This window comes from Urocitellus parryii, chromosome 7, assembly GCF_045843805.1.
Source record: "Urocitellus parryii isolate mUroPar1 chromosome 7, mUroPar1.hap1, whole genome shotgun sequence".
Classification (NCBI taxonomy): domain Eukaryota; kingdom Metazoa; phylum Chordata; class Mammalia; order Rodentia; family Sciuridae; genus Urocitellus; species Urocitellus parryii.
In genome coordinates this window covers 158449119-158469672 of record NC_135537.1, presented here as the reverse complement: position 1 = coordinate 158469672, position 20554 = coordinate 158449119, and the positions used below count along the sequence as shown (strand labels likewise).

The following is a 20554-nucleotide window of genomic DNA, read 5'->3' as shown; positions in this document are numbered from 1 at the left end:
TTCTTGCTGACAGAGAGGACCAAGGCAAATCCTGAGGAGCAGAGCTGAGAGCAGCAGGCACCATGCCACCACGCAGGACACAGTGAGGGTCCCCGGACAGGGTCTGGCAGCTGTATTTAGGGCAGCTGTGATGTCAGCGGAAAGGAGGGCTTGAGTTGGCAGTGTGGTACAATGGCTCCATTGTCCCCCTCCCCTCCTGTCCTGAACACACACTGAAACCACACACCATCCCCACACCACGTGACACAGACCCGAGGTCACAAGGTGGGGCCTGCCACCTCGACAGCCCACAGATGGGTACACCCAGGTACACACACGCAATAACACATCCACAAGCAGATTTTCAGGCATGTAGGTGGGAGGCAGGGTCACTCTCTCAGAGCTATGCTGCCTGAGACAGTAGCCACCCACCCACAGAGTTCTTAAATTAATGACAGTTAATAAAAGTAAGAATTGCATCCCTCAGTCACTAGTCACATTTCAAATGCTTGGTAGCCCAGGGGTTCACGGCTACTCTATGGCACTGCCCAGGTAGAGGACCCGTCCGTCATTGCCTTCTGCTCCCCTGCCCCAGGTGGTTTTCACTGTTCTTTCTCACACTTAGCACACCTGCACACAGGTAAGGGGCGCCTCTCTCACATTCTTTTTTTTTTTTTTTTTGGTGGTGCTGGGGATTGAACCCAGGGCCTTGTGCATGTAAGGCTAGCACTCTACCCACTGAGCTACATCCCCAGCCTCTCTCACATTCTTACTATTCCTTCTCCCTAGTATCTACAGACTGTGCACAGGGACTGGCCTCTGGCCTGGGGAGAACAGGGTGGGATGTGGTGACATGGACGTGGAAGAAGCCTCTGTGAGCTCAGAGGGCCAGTCTCAGCCTGGGGTGGACAGGGGAATGAGCAGGGGCAATGGGATATTTGAACCTGGTGTGGAGCAAACAGAGAGAAGGAGCATCATGTCAGGCAAAGAAAAGCCATAAAGCGGGTAGTGGGTGCATATGTGGGAATCGTGACCACCCTTTCTGGCTTGAGTGACAGATGTGGGCTGGGGGACAGTGAGCCTGAACAGGTGGGTACTGGCCAGGTAGAGGCTTGGATGTTGAGCTCAGGAAGCTTTCAGATCCCCATGGGTCCAGATGGGGTTGGGGCCTGAACAGCAAGAGTCGTGGGCACCAAAGGTTCAGCTAGGAGGGGGTTGCCTGGGCAGCGTGTCAAGCAGACCCACATCACCAAGCAAATGCATCGATAAACTGATCAACAGGACCCATGTACCTCTGGACAAGGGCCGTATTTTTAATTTCGTTTTTATACTGTTCTACTATAGTAGAGGTGCTAATGATGAATTATTAAAGGCCATCATTAATGGCCATGAATACTCAATGACAGACACAGTATTGGCATTGCCTATGGATGGCCTCTGAGGACTTGTGCCTCTCTCCATAGACCTGAGGGAGGTGCACAGGTCAGCCTTCTTTTTCCTTTGAGTTTTGGGCTCTGGAATGTTGGACGGGGGTGGGGGCAGCTGTCATCTCCCTGTCTCCCCACCTCTGGACGCCCTGTTTGCTGCAGGTTTCCGACTCTCTGGATTCTCTGCTCCCCACTGATCACACACCACTGTCCCTATTCCCTGAGATGCGGGAGCTGGCCGGCCACCTTCCCTTCAGGTTGTAAGGCAAGGGCAGCCAGGGGCAGGCAGAGGTGAAGGAAAAGAGAAGGGAGGAGAAGGAGGAAGAGAAAGCAAGAATTTGGGGAAAGCAGAGAGAGAGAGAGAGAGAGAGAGAGAGAGAGAGAGAGAATATGAAGAAAAGGGTCAGAGGCAGGCCCGGGCACCTCCACAGGCTGCCGGCTCCCTGCCATCTTGCACTCTGGGCACACAGAAAACCAAGAGGGCCCTACACTGTCCTGGGGGTAACACCTGCAGGAGTCTTAACTGACACTCTCCAAGACCCCCAGGAGACTCTTGAGATAGTTCCCGAGAGCAAGCAAGTGCCTTCCTTTCCCGCTGTCCCTCCCAGGTGTCCTAGCAGGCTCGGCAGACCCCTTCCCGTGCTGAACTGCTGGCTCCTTGGCGTGAAGAGGGGGTAGAGGCCAGATGTCCCTTTTGTGTTTGTCCAGGGAAAGGGTGTGCAGAGGGGCTCCCAGGTCCCCCTCAGCAGTCCCATGTCTCTCCCGCTCCCAGAACCCACAGGCAGCACCTCTTCCAGCCCAGCCCTGCAGCCCGCCCACAGCGTAGAAATCTGATGGGTGTTCATGGGAGTGTGGGCATGAGGCCAGGCGACCCAGGATCTGAAGGGGCGTGTGCTTGTGTGTGTGTGTGCACGTGCACGTGTGAGTGTGTCGTTGACCTATGTAGGCTACCTGTTCAGCATTTGCAGGGGAGAAGAGGATTTGGAAACCCGCAAAGAGGATTGCAAGAGAGAGAGAAATACAAGAGGAAAGAAAAAGGCTTACGGCAGGAGAAAGGCAAGAGAGGAGGGTGAAGGGCAGGATGCAGCAGGAGTGGGCAGAGAGTAAGGGCAGGGGATGGAAGATGGGCCCACCCACTCCATCCCCTCCCCCAGGCCACCCCCTCCCCCAGCTCCCAGGGAGGAAATTAGGAGACCACTGATGAGGTGTTTGGGTCATTTCCACATGCTTTATTCCAGCAATCAAAATAATTAAAAACATCTCAAATTATTATACACATACAAAATAGGTACAGAGTCTCGTTTCCTCCCTTGCTTCCTCCCACCCTAGAGGGAAAAACTGTTTTGTGCTTTGGGAAGTTGTGCTCTGAAACCCGGATGCAGGACAGACCAGTGGAGAGGTGGGGAGGATGGGGCATGGCTGCAGAAGGGGGAGGGTTTCAGAGGAGGGACAGGTCAGAGAGCAGCAGACCCAGAAGCCAGTGGAGAGAAGGCGAGAGGGAGCAGGCTGGAGCCTGGCGCTCTCTCCCTCCGTGTTAAATAGCACCGTCAGAAAAAAAAAAAAAAAATTCACATGAGTCCCCATCCACAAAAAAAGAAAAGGAAAAGAAAAAGAATGAAAACAAAGAATTAAAAAAGACTGAGCCAAAGGAATATTTGCTGGTCTAGGAGGCATCTCAACTTCTATAGCACCAGAGATTCCTTCCCCACCCCACCCCATCACATAGATGTAGCACCTTTGATATAAAATGGGGAGCTGCTGCCGCCCTGCCCCCATCCCTGTCCCCACACAGTTGCCCCGGTGACACAAAGACAAGAACGAGGTAGTCTTTCAGCAACACAGTTACAAGGAACAGAACAATCTCTCCCACCCAGCCCTGCGCGCAAGCGTCGGGAGATTGGCACGATGTCTCTGTTCTGTTGTGGCCCTGCCTGACTCTCCTCCAAACCCAGTGAGGGGCTAGGGGCTCCCCGCTGCATGGCCCCCTTGAAAACAAATTGGGGCATGCTGCAGGGAACAGGGGATGCCAGAGGGTAAGGTTCCTTTGGCAGTCTGAGAACCCCAGGTCCCCCCAGGGTTTGGGGGTGCTGGGTGGGAGAAATGGGCTGGGGGCTCAGGGCCACTTAGATGTTTCCGCATTGCCTTTGGTTGCTGGGTAGACAATGCATTGTTTTCTGTGTCTTTGGGGGAGACCTGGATATGGGGAGCAGTGGAAGAGAGGCCCCAAGATGGGGTGGAGAAAGGAGTAGAAAGGGCAGCATTGGGGTATCATAAGCCCAATGGGCAGAAAAGGACTTACCCCCACATGGGTCTTCAAGCAAGTGGACCAAGCTTCCTTTTTTAAAAACTTATTTATTTATTCTTTTTTTTTTTTCCCTTTGGTAAGGTTGAATGCACTTTTGGTTTTTGGTCATGTTCAGTTGGTCAAAGATAAAAACTAAGTTTGAGAGATGAATGCAAAGGAAAAAAAAATTTTTCCAAAGTCCATGTGAAATTGTCTCCCATTTTTTGAATTTTGGAGGGATTTCAGTTTGGGTTGTTTGTCTGTTTCCAGAATGGGGAGAAAGTGGGCTGGGTGGGAGGGAGCCAGGTTGGGGTGGAGGGAGTTTACACGAAGCAGGCAGGGCCAATGTCCATGCCGAATTCCTGGTCTGGGGCGCCAATGTCCAAGGGGGCCACATCGATGATGGGCAGGCGGGAGGTCTTGGTGGTTTTGTATTCGATGATTGTCTTGCCCCAGGTTCCGGTGTGACTCTGGAGTGAGGGGAGATAAAGGGAGAGGGCCATTACACATGGGGTTGATGAACGGAGGGGAGCCACCCTGCCCCCAAAGTCAAGGCCCAGAGGGGCGGGGCCCTGCCAGGGCCTGGGGTCTTACCGTGCAGCCGTCATAGATGGTGCTGTAGGTGAAGCGGCTGTTGCCCTCGCCCCGGAGTTCGATCTCGTTGGAGCCCTGGAGGAGCAGGGACTTCTTGAGGTTGCCAGTCTGCTGGTCCATGTAGGCCACGCTGTTCTTGCAGTGGTAGGTGATGTTCTGGGAGGCCTCCGTGGACATCAGGCGCAGGAAGGTCAGTTGGATAGCCACATCAGCAGGGTCGGAGCCCTCGCTGCCATACTCGAACTGTGGGGGAGGAGAGAGTGAAGAGTGAGTGACCACATGGGGGCCTCTAGTCCCTGGCCTCCCTGCTCCTGAGTCTTTTCCCAGAGTATTCCCAACTAACTCCCTCCATCCCCCTACCCTTGAGGACTAGGGATTGAACCCAAGAGTGATACCCCCAGCTCTTTTTAAAAAATTTAATTCTGACTCAGGGTCTTGCTAATTCCCCAGGCTGCTCTCAAACTTAGAATCCTCCTGCCTCAGCCTCCTGAGTCTCTGGGATTATAGGTGTGCAACATGGCACCCAGTCCAACTAACTTTTCTGTCAAGAAGGGTGTCACTTGCCCCTGGGGAAGACCTTGTCCACTCCAGGATTTCTCCCTCCTGACTCGGCTAGCCCATCTCCTGAAAGTGTTTCTAGGGTCCAGCTCACGCACCTGGAATCCACCGGTCATGCTCTCGCCGAACCAGACGTGCCTCTTTTCCTTGTGGTTGTTGCTGACGTACCAGTTCTTCTGGGCCACGGTGGGCTGAGTGGGGTACACACAGGTCTCACCTGTCTCCATGTTGCAGAAGACCTTAATGGCATCCAGGTTGCAGCCTTGGTTGGGGTCAATCCAGTACTCTCCTGCAGTGGGGCAGGACAAGTAGTTAGGGGAGGTGGGTGGCCAGTAACATATGGGAGGTGGGACACAGATGGCAGGAGACGGAGATAATGGGCAGCCGGGGCTCTCACCGCTCTTCCAGTCAGAGTGGCACATCTTGAGGTCCCGGCAGGTGCGGGCAGGGTTCTTGCGGCTGCCTTCAGGGCTGCGGATGTTCTCGATCTGCTGGCTCAGGCTCTTGAGGGTTGTGTCCACTTCAAGATCACGGTCACGGACCACATTGGCATCATCAGCCCGGTAGTAGCGGCCATCACCAGCCTTCTCTTGAGGTGGCTGGGGCATGAAGCTGAAGTCGAAACCACCGCTGGGAGGACCAGGGGGACCAGGGGGTCCAGGAGGGCCGGGGGGACCCTGCACAGAAACAGAGGAGATCAGCAGTTACCAGTGTCCGGGGACTCTTGGGGCTGGAGAACCAGGAGGCAGAGAGGGTGGGGCTACTTACAACAGGACCAGCATCACCAGTGCGACCGCGAGGACCAGGGGGACCGATCGGGCCTGGAAGACCGTTGAGTCCATCTTTGCCAGGAGAACCAGCAGAGCCAGGGGGACCCTGGAGGGGGAGAAAACCATTGCAGAAAACCGGCTGGAGAGCCCAGGGCCACCCCACCAAGAAGCCCGCCACTGTCCCTGCTGGCTCTGATTCCCGTGGCTCACAGGGCCAGTCTCACCTCTGACCCTAAGAAGCAGCCTCACTGGTTTCCAGGGCTGGGCCGGGAGACAATATGTGGGGGACGGAGTGAGCAGGGGGGAGAAGACTTTCAGGATCCTTTTCCCTCCCCCATTCCTTGTCTCTGGGGAACTCAGGGATGCCTATGTCCCTGGCAAAGGGCCCCAAGGTGAGCCGGGACTGGCGTTCCAGGCAGAGGAAATGAAAATCATGACTTACACGAGGACCAGCAGGACCAGAAGCTCCAGAGGGACCTTGTTCACCAGGGGAGCCCTGAAAGGTAGAAGCAAGGGAGGTTCAGGCCACACGTGGATCACAGGCCACCTGGGTGCAGGGCTGGGGAGGTGAGGGGCAGTGTGGGCAGCCCCCTCCGTATTCTGGAAGTCTAGCCCCAGGCTGTCCGTGTGCTGAGACCTCTCCCACAACCCCTCTCTGTGCACCCCTCTCCCTCTGGGAAGCTACTTGGAAATGCCCCAAATCTTCAAACTTGAGTCCTCACTAGGGAGGTAACAGAGTGTCTATCCAGAGGCAGAGAGAGGGGCACAGGTTTCCTGCCCCCCATCACTCAGCACAGTCTGGGCAGATGACAGAGGAGGCACAAAGGCAGTGGGGGACTGGGGGTGGGGGCGGTCGTGCATACTCACAGGAGGGCCAGGAGGACCCTGGAGACCGGAGAAGCCACGGTGACCCTTTATGCCTCTGTCGCCCTGTTCACCTGTCTCACCCTTGTCACCACGGGGGCCTTGAGGTCCCTAGGAGAGAGGAGGGGCCAGGCCGTCAGGTGGAAGTTCTGTTGGTGCTCAGTGAGGGCACTGTCCACCTCCGGGCGAGGGTACAGGGGCATGGGGGTTGGCATGGTACTTACAGCGGGACCACGGGCACCAGCGGGGCCGATGGGACCAGCAGGACCAGCAGGACCCTGGGGAGAGCAGAGAGATCATTAGATGCTGGCCAGGAGATGCTGAGGCTGAGACCTCCCCTCAGCTGGGTCCCTCCACTGTGGCTCTCCTGACTCCCAGAGAACCTCCCCAAAGCCAGGCTTCATGTGAGATGGGGTAAACCCCATTCCTCGGGGGAGATGGGGGCTTGTCTGGAGAAGGGCCTCGAGGTCAGTTTTTCCAGGGAGGCTGGGGGCCTTGACATCTTACAAGACCTCTCTTCCCGCAGCCCAAGGAAGGGAGCTGTCTATCCCCAGGCCTGGAGGGCCCCCAGCCTGAGCTGAGCCCAGCCACTTACAGTCTCACCACGATCGCCACTCTTGCCAGCAGGGCCAACGGGGCCGGGAGCACCGGGAGCGCCAGGAGCACCAGGGGGTCCAGCAGGGCCAGTCTCACCACGGTCACCCTAGGAGGGGAGAGCGGGGGCATGTGGGCCAGTCCCAGCTGAAGGGGCCAGGCTGGGCCGGTCAGTGGCAGGGCTGCAGCTCTCTTACCTTGGGGCCAGGAGAGCCATCTCGACCAGGGGAACCTTCAGCACCAGGAGATCCCTGAAGAGAAAGGGGAGAGAGGTGAGTCCACCGGGAAGAAAGCTCAGGGCAGACCCGCAGGCCCTGCTGTGGACACTGGCTCAGAGGCTAGGGGCTGCTCACCTCACGTCCAGATTCACCAGGGGGTCCAGCTAATCCAGGGGGGCCCATGGGGCCAGGGGGGCCACGCTCACCACTTGCTCCAGAAGGACCTTGTTTGCCGGGCTCACCCTAAGAGAAAGGAAAGAGTCAGGCCAGAGACAGGGTGTGGGGGCTGAGACCACCTCTATCAGATCTGTCCTCCTTGGTCCCCACCCCTATCCGGTACCCTTCAAGTCCTAGGATGGTTCTTGGGGATTCCAAGATGAGGGGGCACTTACAGAGGGGCCAGGAAGACCAGGGAAGCCTCTTTCTCCTCGTTGACCGGGCAGACCAACCACACCACGCTGTCCAGCAATACCCTGAGGTCCAGGGGTACCAGGAGCACCCTGTGGGAGGCAGAGGTGGGTGAGGTGCCTCACGGAGACACAGGGTCCACTCCCCAGCTCTGGACACCCCCCAGAGCCTCAGAATTCTTAGCTGGCACTCACAGCAGGTCCGTCAGCACCGGGGGATCCTTTTTCACCAGCAGGGCCAGGGGGACCAGGGGGACCAACTTCACCAGGACGTCCAGCGGGACCAGTCTCACCACGGGGACCTTTGCCGCCTTCTTTGCCAGCAGGGCCAGGAGGACCAGGGGGTCCAGCATTTCCCTGGATGAGGACAGGAGGGGCTGTCAGACTCCTGTGACTTCTGAAGCATCAGAGAGGCCTCCAAGGGGCCCGCCATCCTCCTGACAGAGTGCCCCTGCCGCCCCGGCTCCACACGGATACTCACAGAGGGGCCAGGGGGACCGACTCGGCCAGCAGCACCAGGGAAACCAGTAGCACCCTGGTAAGAAAGAACACAGCACAGTCAGGAGAACTGTCACCTCACCTGGCCCAGCCCCCTGGGAACACTGGCTCTGGGGAGGCTCCGCGGAGAGGCCGGTGATACTCACAGGGGGACCCGCGCTGCCGCGAGCACCTTTGGGTCCAGGAGCACCAACGTTACCCTGCAGGAAAGAGCAGAGGTGTGAGGCCCACGCCAGCCCCGGGTCCAAGGCTGCTGGCAGCTTCACTAGCAGGGGGTAAGGTACTCACAATGGGGCCGGGGGGCCCAGCGGGTCCAGCAGGGCCAGGAGGACCGGCATCGCCTTTAGCACCAGCATCACCAGGTTCGCCTTTAGCACCAGGTTGACCATCAGCACCCTGGGGAAGAGAGAGAGCAGTGAGCGGAGAAGATACAGCCACAGCGGGGCGGGGGGGGGGGGGTGTCTCTGGGCTGTGGGGGACAGCGACCAGAGCAGGGAGATGCTTGGGCAGGAGACCATCCCTCCCCACCTTTCTCCCCGGACTCTCTGTCCTCATTCTGTCACCCAGGGTCCCATGATCCATGTCCCAGTTGGTGATGGGGAATGAAGGGGATCTTGATACTCACAGGGGGGCCAGCGAAGCCAGCAGGACCAGGGGGACCAGGTTCACCACGATCTCCCTGGAAGGAAAGGAGGCGAATTGGAAAGATGTCACAACGTGGGGAAAGGTGGAAAGTAGAAAAGGGAGGGGACCGTGAAGAGGGACAAAGAGAAGGCAGAGGGCAGAGGGCTGAGCGTGGGTTGTAACAGGTGCTTCTATACTTACAGGGGCGCCACGGGCTCCGGTGGGGCCGGCAGGGCCGCTGGGACCAGTTTCACCCTGAGAAGGAAAGACAAGAGGCTCATGGTCAGGGGCCATACCGAGTGCTCCCGGCAGAGGAGCCCAGGAGAGCCTCCCCCCACTGGTCCCTCCAGCTTCCTAGGCCACTCACTGGGTACAGTAGGACCTGTCTACCCCTCAGAGCCCTGCCCAGGCTTGCTGGGGAAGGTGTGTTAGGAAAGAAGAGGAAGGGTGGCCACTCACCTTGTCACCAGGAGCACCAGCGGGACCAGGAGGACCAATGGGGCCAGTCAGGCCACGGACGCCATCTTTGCCAGGAGAACCATCAGCACCTTTGGGACCAGCATCACCCTAAAGACAGGGGAAAGCCTGAGACTTCCAGTGTGGGGCCAGGAGCTGACCTGTAGCATTCTGCTTTTGTCCAGGAGCCCCGAGAGGCCCTGGCCAGCTCTGCACCACTCTGCCCATGCTGAGGATACAAGATTCATTCTGGGGGGGGGGGGGGGAAGGCCTGTCTGGGGATGTGGGCAGAATGTAGGTGAAGAGGCCCCTGACTCGAGCAGGGGATGAATAAGGAGGCCTCCATCAAGGACATGTCTCACCTATCATCACTATAGTGACTCATGGGGAAAAGGGACAGGATCGAAGTCAGAGGATTTGCCAGTAAAGGAGAGAGAGGGGAAGAAGGGAGAATTAAGGGCAAGAGGGAAAGACCCCCAGGAGAAGGAGAGATGCTGAGGGATCCAAAGCAGGGGGAAAGACGGGAGCCAGGAGGCTCACGGGAAGCGGAAGCTGAACTTACTCTGTCTCCCTTGGGGCCTGGAAGACCAGCTGCACCACGTTCGCCAGGCATTCCCTGAAGACCAGGGGCACCCTGGCTTCCGGGAGCTCCAGGAGCACCAGCATCACCCTAAGTGACAACCAAGAAGACTGGAGTGAGACCCAGGGCCCCAAAGTGGGTCACAAGCCCTGAGCCCCTCTTGACATCTCCCAGACTTGGTCCTAAGGCCAAAGACAGGTGTCAGCTAAGAGGAAAGACTCAGAGCTGAGGCTGGAGGCTGAGTGCAGCACCCCCACCCCCATATCCCAGTGTCACCCTTCCCTCACCTTGGCACCGTCGTTGCCAGGAGCACCGTTGGACCCACGAGGACCAGCAGGACCAGGGGGACCTTGCACACCACGCTCACCAGGGAAACCTCTCTCGCCCTAGAGGGGAAGGAAGGCCATGAGATGGCTGCTCCAGAGACAGGCCCAGCCCAGGCCCAGCGCAGGGAGGCGGGAGCAGGGAGAGAGAGTCTACTTACTCTTGCTCCAGAGGGACCAGGGGCACCAAGATCTCCAGGAACACCCTGAGGGAGAGAGGGAGAGTGACAGTGAGCACAACCCACTAGGGTCCTCCCCACAAGAAAGAACTCCTGTCCCTCTTCCTGGAGGCTGGCCCTTGGGGCCCTGGAGTAGAGATGAACTTCTCAGCATGGAACTGGGAGCTTCCCCAAACAGCCCCTCGACTCCCCAAGATTTGTCAAAGAGCTCCCTTCTTCCCAGAATGGCAATCAGAAGGCTTGAGGGAAAGCCAGAGTGTTCCAGCAACTCATTAAAAATGTCACCCAGCCTAGGAGCCAGGCGGCTCCTTATAGATTATATCATATAGCACCCGCATCCCTCTGGGTAGCTCCCTTCAAGATAGGAAGTCCTTCTAGGTATTTACCCTTAATTCCTCTAGCTGCTGGTCATCTACTTGAGCTAGGGGCTGTGGCCTATTCCTCTGTATTTCCTGCATTCCTCAGACCTCTGGCCAGTTGCTACTACTTACCTGTTCACCAGGTTTTCCTGCTTCACCGGGAGGACCAGCGGGGCCAGGGAGACCCTGTAAGTGGGAAATAGAGAGGGAAGAAGAAGGTTTAGAATCTGAAAAAGAACAAGGAGGCCCCCCTCACCAAATCCCTTTTACCACTATGTGGCCTCACCTGGAATCCAGGGGAGCCAGCAGGACCTTGTTCACCTCTCTCACCAGCGGGACCCTGTCATGGAGGGAACACTGTGGTCATGGGAAGGCCGAGAAGAGGAGGGGTCTTCTTTCCCTATCTCTAGGCCTCCCAGTCAGGGACACTTACAGCAGGGCCGGGGGGTCCCTGAGCTCCAGCTTCTCCATCTTTGCCAGCAGGACCCTGTGGGGAGAAGGTGAAGAACTCAGGTGGCAGCAGCCAGAAAGGGTGTAGTGGGCAGTGGGCAGTGGGCAGGGCCTGGGGCTCCCAGACACAGCAGTCTCCCTAGGGGCTCATAGGGCCAGAAGACTGGCTGCGGGTACAGACTTCTGTGTCCCTCCTGCGGGGAGGGGCAGGGATGGGAAGGAGCTAGAGACTGAAAGGAGAGACTTACAACAGCGCCAGGAGGTCCGGGAACACCACGCTCTCCAGCTTTGCCAGGCTCTCCCTGTGCAGAAGGGGGTCAGAGTTGAGGCCCAAGGAGGGGAAACTTTTTGTATCAGGGATTGAACGAACCCAGGGGTGCTTAACCACTGAGCCACATCTCCAGCCCTTTTTATCTTTTATTTAGAGACAGGGTCTTGCTAAGTTGCTTAGGGCCTTATTAAATTGCTGAGGCTGGCTTTGAACTTGTGATCCTCCTGCCTCAGCCTCTAGAGTCACTAGGATTATAGACATGCATCTATAATCCTTTTCTAAGGGGTTTTCTTTTTGAAAAGGCCAACGGGCAGGCTCTGTTCACAAGTGGCGGTCCCCTGGGGAGTGCTTTGCTGGTTTTTAGTGCTTGGTCCCTTAGCTCCCTGCCACCCCCCAAGATGCCCTCTCAGTTCCCTCCTTTTCCCCCTTGCTTTCCTTCTCCCTGTTATATGCTTGCCGTGATCTGAACTGCAAAGGGGTTTTATCTCCTCTGGGATCTCCTTATGAAGCCCCCCAAAGATCAAATTTGGGGGCCACTATCGTAAAAGGACCATGCTTTCTGTGGAGCGAAGGCACCAATGATATTTATTTCCAGGGGCAGAGCAACGCTCGAGGTGCCAGGAGGGGCAATGAGTCACTCTAGGTCACACAGCAAGTCATCAGAGCTGGGCCTAGAGTCCAAGGCTCTTGCCTCTGGGGTGTGTCTGTCCCTGGTACTGAATACTTACAGCAGCACCTTTAGGTCCAGGGAATCCCATCACACCAGCCTGACCACGGGCACCAGGGGGACCTGGGGGTCCAGGACGACCATCTTGACCAGCGGGACCCTGAGGATGGGAAACACGGTGGTAGTGAGGACAGAACGGAGGCAGACGGGAGGCTGGAGATGGGTAGAGGCCTCAGGGGTGGCATACTTACAGGGGGGCCAGTTTTGCCATCAGGACCAGGGCTGCCAGGGCTTCCAGTCAGACCCTAGTGGGAAAGCAGAGGTGTGAATGGTGGGAGGAAGGACTCCAAGGGCCGGCCAGGGGGTCTGTTCCAGAGTGCTCCTCCCAGACCCTACAGAAGGCTGGGTCCCGGCTGAGCTGGGCTGGAGGGCTGGGGTCTCACCTTGGCACCGGGCAGGCCAGCTTCACCAGGGCGACCAGCTTCACCAGGAGAACCTTTGGGACCAGCAGGGCCAGGAGAACCACGTTCACCAGCAGGACCCTGGTGGGGAGGAGGTCACAGGAAGCATGAGGTCTTGAGCTGGGCCTGGTTCCTATGGGCCAGTGGGTGCTTCCTCCCAGCAGGGGCGGGCAGCTGGTTCAGGTGGGCTTTGAGGGGCATTGCTTGGGAGGGGGCAGCAGCCACAGGGGGGAGCTCATGACCATGGGGTGGCGCTGGGAGGGAGGTGATGGCCAGGGGGGTGGTGGGCCAGCCTCCCAGCAGTGAAGAGAGGTTACCTTGGGACCAGCGACACCATCTGCACCAGGGAAACCACGGCTACCAGGTCCACCCTGCAGAAGGAGAAGAGGCCGGTGAGCCCAGAGTCACAGTCCAGGGCAGCAGTTGGGCGCTGGGGGCAGAGAAGGGGAAAGCCCTTACACGCTCGCCAGGGGGTCCAGGCAGGCCAGCAGGTCCAGGTTCACCTCGGGCTCCTCGCTTTCCTTCTTCCCCAGCAGGGCCAGGGGGTCCTTGAACACCAGTGGGGCCCTGGAGCAGGCAGAGAAGGTGACGTTGATGAGGAGGCATCCTGGTGCCAGCCCTGGAGCCTGTCAGAGGCTGGGCCTCCAGCACCAGGGCCTCCCCAACAGACAAGGGGCACCCGCCCTGCCCGGATCTCCCTCAAGGGGTCACAGGGCGGGAGTGTTGGTGTGGGACTTACGGGTTCTCCTTTGGCACCAGTGTCTCCTTTGTTGCCGGGAGCACCAGGTTCACCCTGTGTGGGAGAAGGAGAGGATGAGCTGAGGGCCAGGTGGCGTGCGTCTTCATGCTCCCCACAGGGGGCGCTCTGGAGTCAGTGCTCTGGAGAGGTGTGGACTTACGCTGTTACCCTTGGGACCAGGAGGACCGCTGGGGCCCTGGGGTCCAGAGGGGCCTCGGGCACCAGGGAAGCCAGGAGCACCAGCAATACCGGGAGCACCCTGTGAGAGGCAAGATACACAGTTGAGTAAAGGACTGGAGGACAGAGGCGGGGGCAGGTGGGCGCCAGGGGAGCACTGAGACCTGGCAGGATACTTACGTTGGCACCTTTAGCACCAGGTTGTCCATCAGCACCAGGGTTTCCCTGTGGCACAGAGAAAGGAGGGTGAGCAAGAGGAAATGTCTCTAAGGTTGGAAAATGGCTCAGGGGACACTAAGAGGTGACACTTACAGCAGGACCAGCAGCACCAGCAGGGCCAGGGGGGCCGGGCTCACCACGAACACCCTGGGGACCTTCAGAGCCTCGGGCTCCTTGGGGACCAGCTTCACCCTGGATCAGAGGGAAGGTCACATCAGAGACCATACAGGGGAACCCAACCTTACCTCTGGATGGTGAGGGGCAGGGAGCAGGGCAGGGGGAGGAGAGACAGGGACAGGAGACCAAGAATGAGGACTCTAGGATCTGGGAAGTGGACATCAGGACAAAGGTGTTGATATTAAGTTTCCCTCTTGCCTCTCTGGATTCCTCTGGTTTGGGGAGCAGGGAGACAGCCATCCCTTGGCCAATGAGAATAGTGTTCAGAGGAGGGCAGGGGTCTCACCTTAGCACCAACAGCACCAGGGAAACCAGGAGGACCAGCGGGGCCAGTGGGACCCTGTGAATGAAATGGAGACATTAGCAAGCAGAAAAAGTCAATTGCAAGGCACGTGCTGGGACAGAAGAGGTGTCAGACCCTCATGGCCCATTGCTGGTTCCAGAACCAAGAGCCAACACCCTCCCTGTTCCCAGGCCTTAAGTCCAAGGGCCATACTCACAGGAGGACCAGCAGCACCAGTAGCACCATCATTTCCACGTGCACCCTGCAAGAGAGAGGGGAAGCCCCAATTATGTTCTCTGAGTGCTGGCTAGTCCCTGCAGATTTGGGGGAGCACTGTCCAGAGCCTAGGGATCCCCCAAGGATCCAGGAATACTTACAGCAGGGCCAGGGGCTCCAGGGCGACCTCTCTCACCAGGCAGACCACGGGGGCCCTAACAACCAAACCAAGAGAAGCCGAGTGAGATGGAAGTCAACTCCTGGCCCCCCAAGCCGCCATCTTGCCCCAGTACCCAGCTCCTCTTTTCTCGAGAACTGTACACATTCACTCACCATCTGGCCAGGGGCTCCATTTTCACCAGGGCTACCAGGCTCACCCTACAGGACAGAGAATAGAGTGAGGAATTCATGCATGGTGGGACTGGGTAGGGGAGGCAGGGGACCTGGACATTCCCACAGCCTCTTACCTTGGGACCAGCAGGACCAGCATCTCCCTTGGCACCATCCAAACCACTGAAACCCTAATATAGGAAAGAGGCCCAAAGTGAGATCCTGTGGAGGAGGTAGACCACCTAGACACCCACCCAGATCTGAGAAGGAGCTTCAGGAGGCCACCAGAGCCATTCCTCTGTCTCTGAGCTAGACTAAACCCCAAATGGCCCAATATCCCTCCAGTTTCTTTACTGGGATTTCATTCCCATGGAAGGAAATTCTTTCACATATCTCCCCCCACACCCCTTGGGATTTCTGTAGCTGCCACCCACCAAGATGCATACCAGGATCTGTTGGGGAAGGGGCAGGAATGATAGAAGGTCCAGGACTTTGGGAGCTTAGATGACCCAAAGGGGACTTACTCTGTGTCCCTTCATTCCAGGGAGGCCAGCTGTTCCAGGCAATCCACGAGCACCCTGGAGAGAAAAGCAAAGGAGACAAGGAAAAGCCATTAGAATAACTTTCATAACACTGAAAGTTTTCTAAAGGCATAGATGCAGTGATGTGGAGGGGTCTGGCCTCAACCCCTTACTCACTCACCTGAGGCCCAGGAGGTCCACGCTCACCGGGACGACCAGGTTTGCCAGCTTCACCCTGGAGGGAGAGAAAAGACCGTCATGCCCAGGTCCCGGGGCTGAGAAAGTGTGGAAGGTCTCAGTATTCTTGAGATTGCTGAAGGTCAGGTTAGGGGTCCCAAATCTTTCTTTGAATCTAGAGCTCAGTTTAGATCTACCATGAACACCCTTCTTTGGTGACATTTGAGTCCCTCCAGAACTTTTTTTTTTTTTCCCTGAAACCAGCATTTTAATCTCATCTTCTTTGCCCCCAGATCACTTAAACCTGAGAAAGTCAGAGGGATAGGGGGATCCCTTTAAAATGATTGGGGCAGAGGAGGAAGAGTCATCCATTCTAGAAAAAGCATCATTAAAATGTAAATCATTGTTCAAGAGCAATCCTGGGCATGACAGTGGAGGGTGGCAGGGGACTTGTCTTTCTTCCTCTGGGCATTAGCCCCAAAGGTGATGGGGGGCACCCTGGTAGAGATTACAGGACCCAACCCATGGAGGCCATGGGGTCAGATGGCATCTTCTCACTAGGGCTACTTACATCATCTCCGTTCTTGCCAGGGGGGCCAGGGGGACCTCGGGGACCCATGGGACCCTAGAAGAGATAGGAGAGGTGGTTAGAATCTCCAGGACAAGGAAAAAAAGGGGAAGAAGGGGAAGGTTCAGATTAGAAGGAGGTGATGAGGTGGTCCCCAGGTGAGGGTCGTTTCAAGGGAGAAGTCCGTGTTCGCAGAGGAGGGTGTATAGGTGGGGAGAGTGCTTACTGAAGCTCCAGGCTCGCCGGGCTCACCAGGGGGGCCTTGGAAACCTTGGGGACCCTGGAGAATAAGGAGAGAGGAGTGAGGTCAGAAGGGCAGGTGTCTGCCAAGCTGTCCCCATGTCACCAATAAATCTCTGAGCCCCTTCTCTGCCCTCATCCAAATCTCCCCACCAACAGTCCAAAGCCCAAGATGGAATATGAAGATCTCTTGGATACTCACAGGTGCACCAGGGGGGCCAGGGAGACCACGAGGACCGGAGGGACCCTAGAAGAAAGGAGGCTGTGGTGAGACTTCTGTAGGAAAACAAAATGTGGAGGAAGTCTTGCTATCCCTCTTTTGCCCCTTTGGGAGTATAGTTGTCATGTAGCCTTTCTAGACGCTGAGGCCCCAAAGGTGGTAGCCTTTACTTCCCAAGCCTTCTTGCCACCCCCATATGCCTATATCTCTGGCCTATCTCCTCTGGATCCCAATCATCTTCTGTCATCTCTGCTCCCCCTGGTGGCTCACCATGGGGCCAGGCACGGACACTCCAGCTGATTTTTCATCATAGCCATAAGACATTTGGGGAGCAAAGTTCTGGAAAAAAATAAAAGAGAGAGAGAGAGAATGCATGAGAAATCAGCACAGGACAGGAAATTGAAAAGCAGAAAACACATCCAATAATGGGACAAACTGACAACATGTGCTTCCCCTTGTGATCTTCTGTCAGACAACAACATTGCTTATGAGATTTTCCTACCCAAAATGCATCGCCGGAATCTAATATAATCATACAAATTAGGAGAACAGATTAACAAAATGACTGGCCTTAAGAAAACTTTCAGTGCTTATGAAAGACTCAGGAAATAGTCTCAGGAATAGTCTACATTCATGGGAATTAAAGAGATATGATAATTAAATGCAACTCATGATCCTGGATCAGAAAAAAAATGCTATAAAAGACATTATTGGGATATTGGTAAAAATTGGACTGTATATGAGATAATCATTTTGGATGGATGTTAAATTTAATCATCGTGCTATGGTCACATAAGAAAATGTTCTTGTTGAGAAAATAGCTCTGGAATATTTAGAAGCAAAGGGACATCATGTCAGCAACCTCTATCCTCAAATGGTTCAGAAAAAAATACTGACATTGTATATATGGAAATTGATAAAGCAGATGTGACTAAGTGTGATAGTTACATGAAAATTCTCTGCACTAATCTTGCAATTCTTCTGTTAAGTTTGAGACTATCTCAAAATACAAAGTTATGTCATCTGCCAACAACAACAGCAAAAAAATAATAGGCTAGGGGGGCACATGTGGCCTTTGGGGAGAGACTTGATTCTCCACTTACTCCTCCAAGGCCAGCGGGTCCAGGGGGTCCAGGGGGTCCGGGAGGCCCGGGAAGTCCAGGATTTCCAGGGATGCCATCTCGTCCAGGGGGGCCTGCGGGTCCCTGTAAGGGGACAAGGGCGGGGCCGGGGTGAGCGCAGGCAGAAGCCACGCCCACTCTAGCCTCCCGAAGCCCAGGGAATCCACCGGCTTACCCTTGGGCCGCGGGGGCCAGTGTCTCCCTTGGGTCCCTATGGGGTTGGGAGAGAAGAAACAAGAGGCCGGTTAGAAAGGAGAGGACAGCGAGGATGGACAGATGGACTTGACGGCAACAGTAAAGAGCCCAGGATTACCTCAACTCCTGTGAGGTCTTGGTCCGTGGGTGATGCTGGGGGAGAAGAGGCACAGTTAGAGGTGGTTTGCTAACGATGCTCCCGGTGGCAAAGGCCTCCGAGAAGCAGAGCGAGGGAGCGGCCCAGACCTCCCCTAGGCCAAAGCCTGAACCCTACCGGCGTCGTCGGGGCAGACAGGACAGCACTCGCCAGGGGGGATTTGGGCTCCCGGACACTTGGCGTCATTAGGACAGACCACTTCATCGCACATCACTTCGCCGTTGTGGCACAGGCAGATCTGGCAAGGCGTGGGTTTCCAGACATCGTTATGAGCGCGCCTGAGGCCGTTCTGTACGCAGTCGACTCCTGGGACTGGACAAGGGGGAGAAGACGCGGGCTGTCAGCGGCACCCGAGACCCTTGCCTCTCATCTCGGGGCACCAGGGACCCCAGATCTACACGCCCTTTCCCTCTACGAAGCATATTTCGATTTTCCCTTCCCGCCTCCTTCCCCCTTCCCCACTGTCTCCCAAGTTCTTAAAAACTCCGCATCCGAGTCAGTGACAGCGCGAGGCCCCTGGCCAGGGCGGCGGTAACTCTTTCCAGTTCTCAGGAATTTAAACAAAGCTCGAGGCCGGGGTTGCTTCCAACTCCAACCTCAGCCCACGGGCGCTGAAGCCAAGTGAAATAAAAAGCCATGGCGGGGGGCGGGGGCGGGTAGTTGGGGCCGCATCCAGAGGGCAGGCTGTGGGGAGTGGTTTGGCGTGGAGACCAGAGGAGCTGGTGGGAGGAGAGAAGGGAGGTCCAGCCCTCTTTCCGCCCCCATTCCTTGGGCAGGTGGGATGGCGTAGGCGGAGCCAGAGTAGGGTGGGGCGACTTTTAGCGGCGTCCGGACCGGAGACTTGAAACGTTCCCCTAAAAGTAGGATACATCCTAACCCCCGGCTCTCAAATATCTTAAAATCTTGTTTTCGGGGCTAACATCAACCCCCCCAAAACCAACCAGTGCTTCCGGGTCACTCTTTAGCCAAAGAACCCAAAGACCTCAAATAATGAAATTAGCCAGGCCCATCGCGCTAGCATCTACTTAGACGGTCACTAGGTGGCGGGCAACCCTAAGCAAAGGGAACGGGGAGGGGCCAATTTCCCTGGACTGGCTACTTGTTTTAGGAGCAGGGGTTACCCATCACTAGATTGATTTTCCAGTTCTAGAACTGGGGTCTACGCCTGGCAATAACCCAGTTTCTTCCAACTCCCTCTCCGGTGCGGGAAAGTGCGGAACCAAGAAACGCAGCGTTTAGCATTAATCAGCAGGGGGCGCAAGGACGCCGCCCTGCCAAGTCCGCGCCAAACTTTCTGTCCTCCAACCCGCCCACTCCGCACATCCCATCCCCCAGCAGCTCAGCACCCCCGCGGTCCCAGGAAAACTGTCTAGCCTGTGCAGAAGGCAAACAATCTTTCCTTATGAATCATCCCACCGCCTTCCCGATCGCTTTTACATCTTGGGCTCCAAACCTTAGTTCGGCATCCCTATCTCATCTTCCCTATCTTCGACGTGATCTGCCTGTACCCGCGCCCAGATCCCCACTTTCCCCGTTGTGCTCCATAGTGCACCCTCGGGATTTCCTCTTGTACCATCTCAAAACGCGCTCTATTCTCACGTTCCACTCTTGGGAAGTGTTCATCCCAACCTCCACCCCAGGGTAAAGTCCCTCTTCTCCCAGGGTGCTGAAGAAGAGCGCCCCCCCGCCATGTCCCTTCTATCTCTGAGTTTCCAAAGCATCCCGAGTCTCTGTTTAAGCCCTGGATCAGGCTTAGGGCGCGGTACCAAGTAGCCTTGGACTCCCAAAAGTTTGGAACTTACTGTCTCCCTCTTGGTCATTGACCTCGCCTTCCGTTTGGCCGTGCGTCAGGAGGGCGGTGGCCGCTAAGAGGAGCAGGAGCCGGAGGTCCACAAAGCTGAACATGTCTAGACCCTAGACATGTAGACTCTTTGCGGCTGGGGTGGGGGGTTAGCGACGGCTCATGCGTGGCCTCACACTCCGCGTGCCTCCTGCTCCGACCCCGAGGAGAAACTCCCGTCTGCTCCGACAACTGGCCCGGGCCCCTTTTATACGGTCCTGATGGAGTGCTGGGAGGAACCCTGCCCCTTAGAGAGGGGGAGCGGGCCGCCCGTCCCCCAGCCAATCAGAGCCGCCTGGCCCGGCCCCCAATTTGGAACGAAGAGGGGGAGGAGGAGGGAAAGGAAAGGAAGGGAGTCCACCCGACGTCTCCCCCCTTTGCAGCTCTGCCTCCCCAGCCCCCCAGCCCAGCCTGGGCCAGAGGTGCTGCTGCTGGAGTGTTGCTGGGTCCTCAGTAGAGTGTGGGCTAAAGAGTGGATAGGGATGCCCCTTGCCTTTCTTCCCAGGACCTCCAATCTGGAGGACGTAGAACTGGAAAGCTGAGTGGGGAGCCTTCCAAAGGTGGAGGGGTTGGGGGTGGTTAGGAGAGGGTCTTCCTGACCATACCTCATTAACTCTCCTCCTAGCCTTGGTAAGAGCTAAGGAATGGGTCTAGAGTGGCTAGCCAGGAGCCTCTACAGAACAGAAGAAACAGGGAATACAAAATATGGGCCCGTTGTGGGGGTACCTCCTGGTGTGTCTGAGGGTATGGAGGTTAGGAATATTTGAGGACCAAATTAAATATTCCTTTATAGACATTAGGAATCAGATAC

The 20554-nt window shown here is 56.6% G+C and overlaps 1 protein-coding gene and 1 non-coding gene across 2 annotated transcripts; both read right to left on the bottom strand.

The window, feature by feature from the left end:
- Window positions 1-659: 659 nt before the first annotated feature.
- On the bottom strand, window positions 660-732 carry Trnav-uac (transfer RNA valine (anticodon UAC)). Its single transcript has one exon. It is a non-coding gene; the product is annotated as a tRNA-Val (tRNA).
- A 1888-nt stretch (window positions 733-2620) lies between these two features.
- On the bottom strand, window positions 2621-19911 carry Col1a1 (collagen type I alpha 1 chain). The gene is made up of 51 exons (XM_026386886.2): window positions 19706-19911; window positions 18021-18215; window positions 17865-17899; window positions 17727-17762; window positions 17534-17635; window positions 16701-16769; window positions 16413-16457; window positions 16197-16250; window positions 15974-16027; window positions 15407-15460; window positions 15229-15282; window positions 14842-14895; window positions 14708-14752; window positions 14536-14589; window positions 14376-14420; window positions 14162-14215; window positions 13792-13890; window positions 13660-13704; window positions 13463-13561; window positions 13303-13356; window positions 13023-13130; window positions 12881-12934; window positions 12546-12644; window positions 12354-12407; window positions 12164-12262; window positions 11413-11466; window positions 11148-11201; window positions 11001-11054; window positions 10847-10900; window positions 10338-10382; window positions 10141-10239; window positions 9836-9943; window positions 9277-9384; window positions 9019-9072; window positions 8819-8872; window positions 8482-8589; window positions 8340-8393; window positions 8177-8230; window positions 7891-8052; window positions 7681-7788; window positions 7424-7531; window positions 7268-7321; window positions 7072-7179; window positions 6701-6754; window positions 6480-6587; window positions 6055-6108; window positions 5611-5718; window positions 5240-5519; window positions 4941-5131; window positions 4285-4527; window positions 2621-4160 (listed from the first exon to the last, which is right to left on the bottom strand). Exons 1-51 carry the CDS (start codon window positions 19806-19808, stop codon window positions 4014-4016), a joined length of 4389 nt encoding a protein of 1462 aa, XP_026242671.1. The 5' UTR covers window positions 19809-19911; the 3' UTR covers window positions 2621-4013.
- Between the last annotated feature and the right edge of the window lie 643 nt (window positions 19912-20554).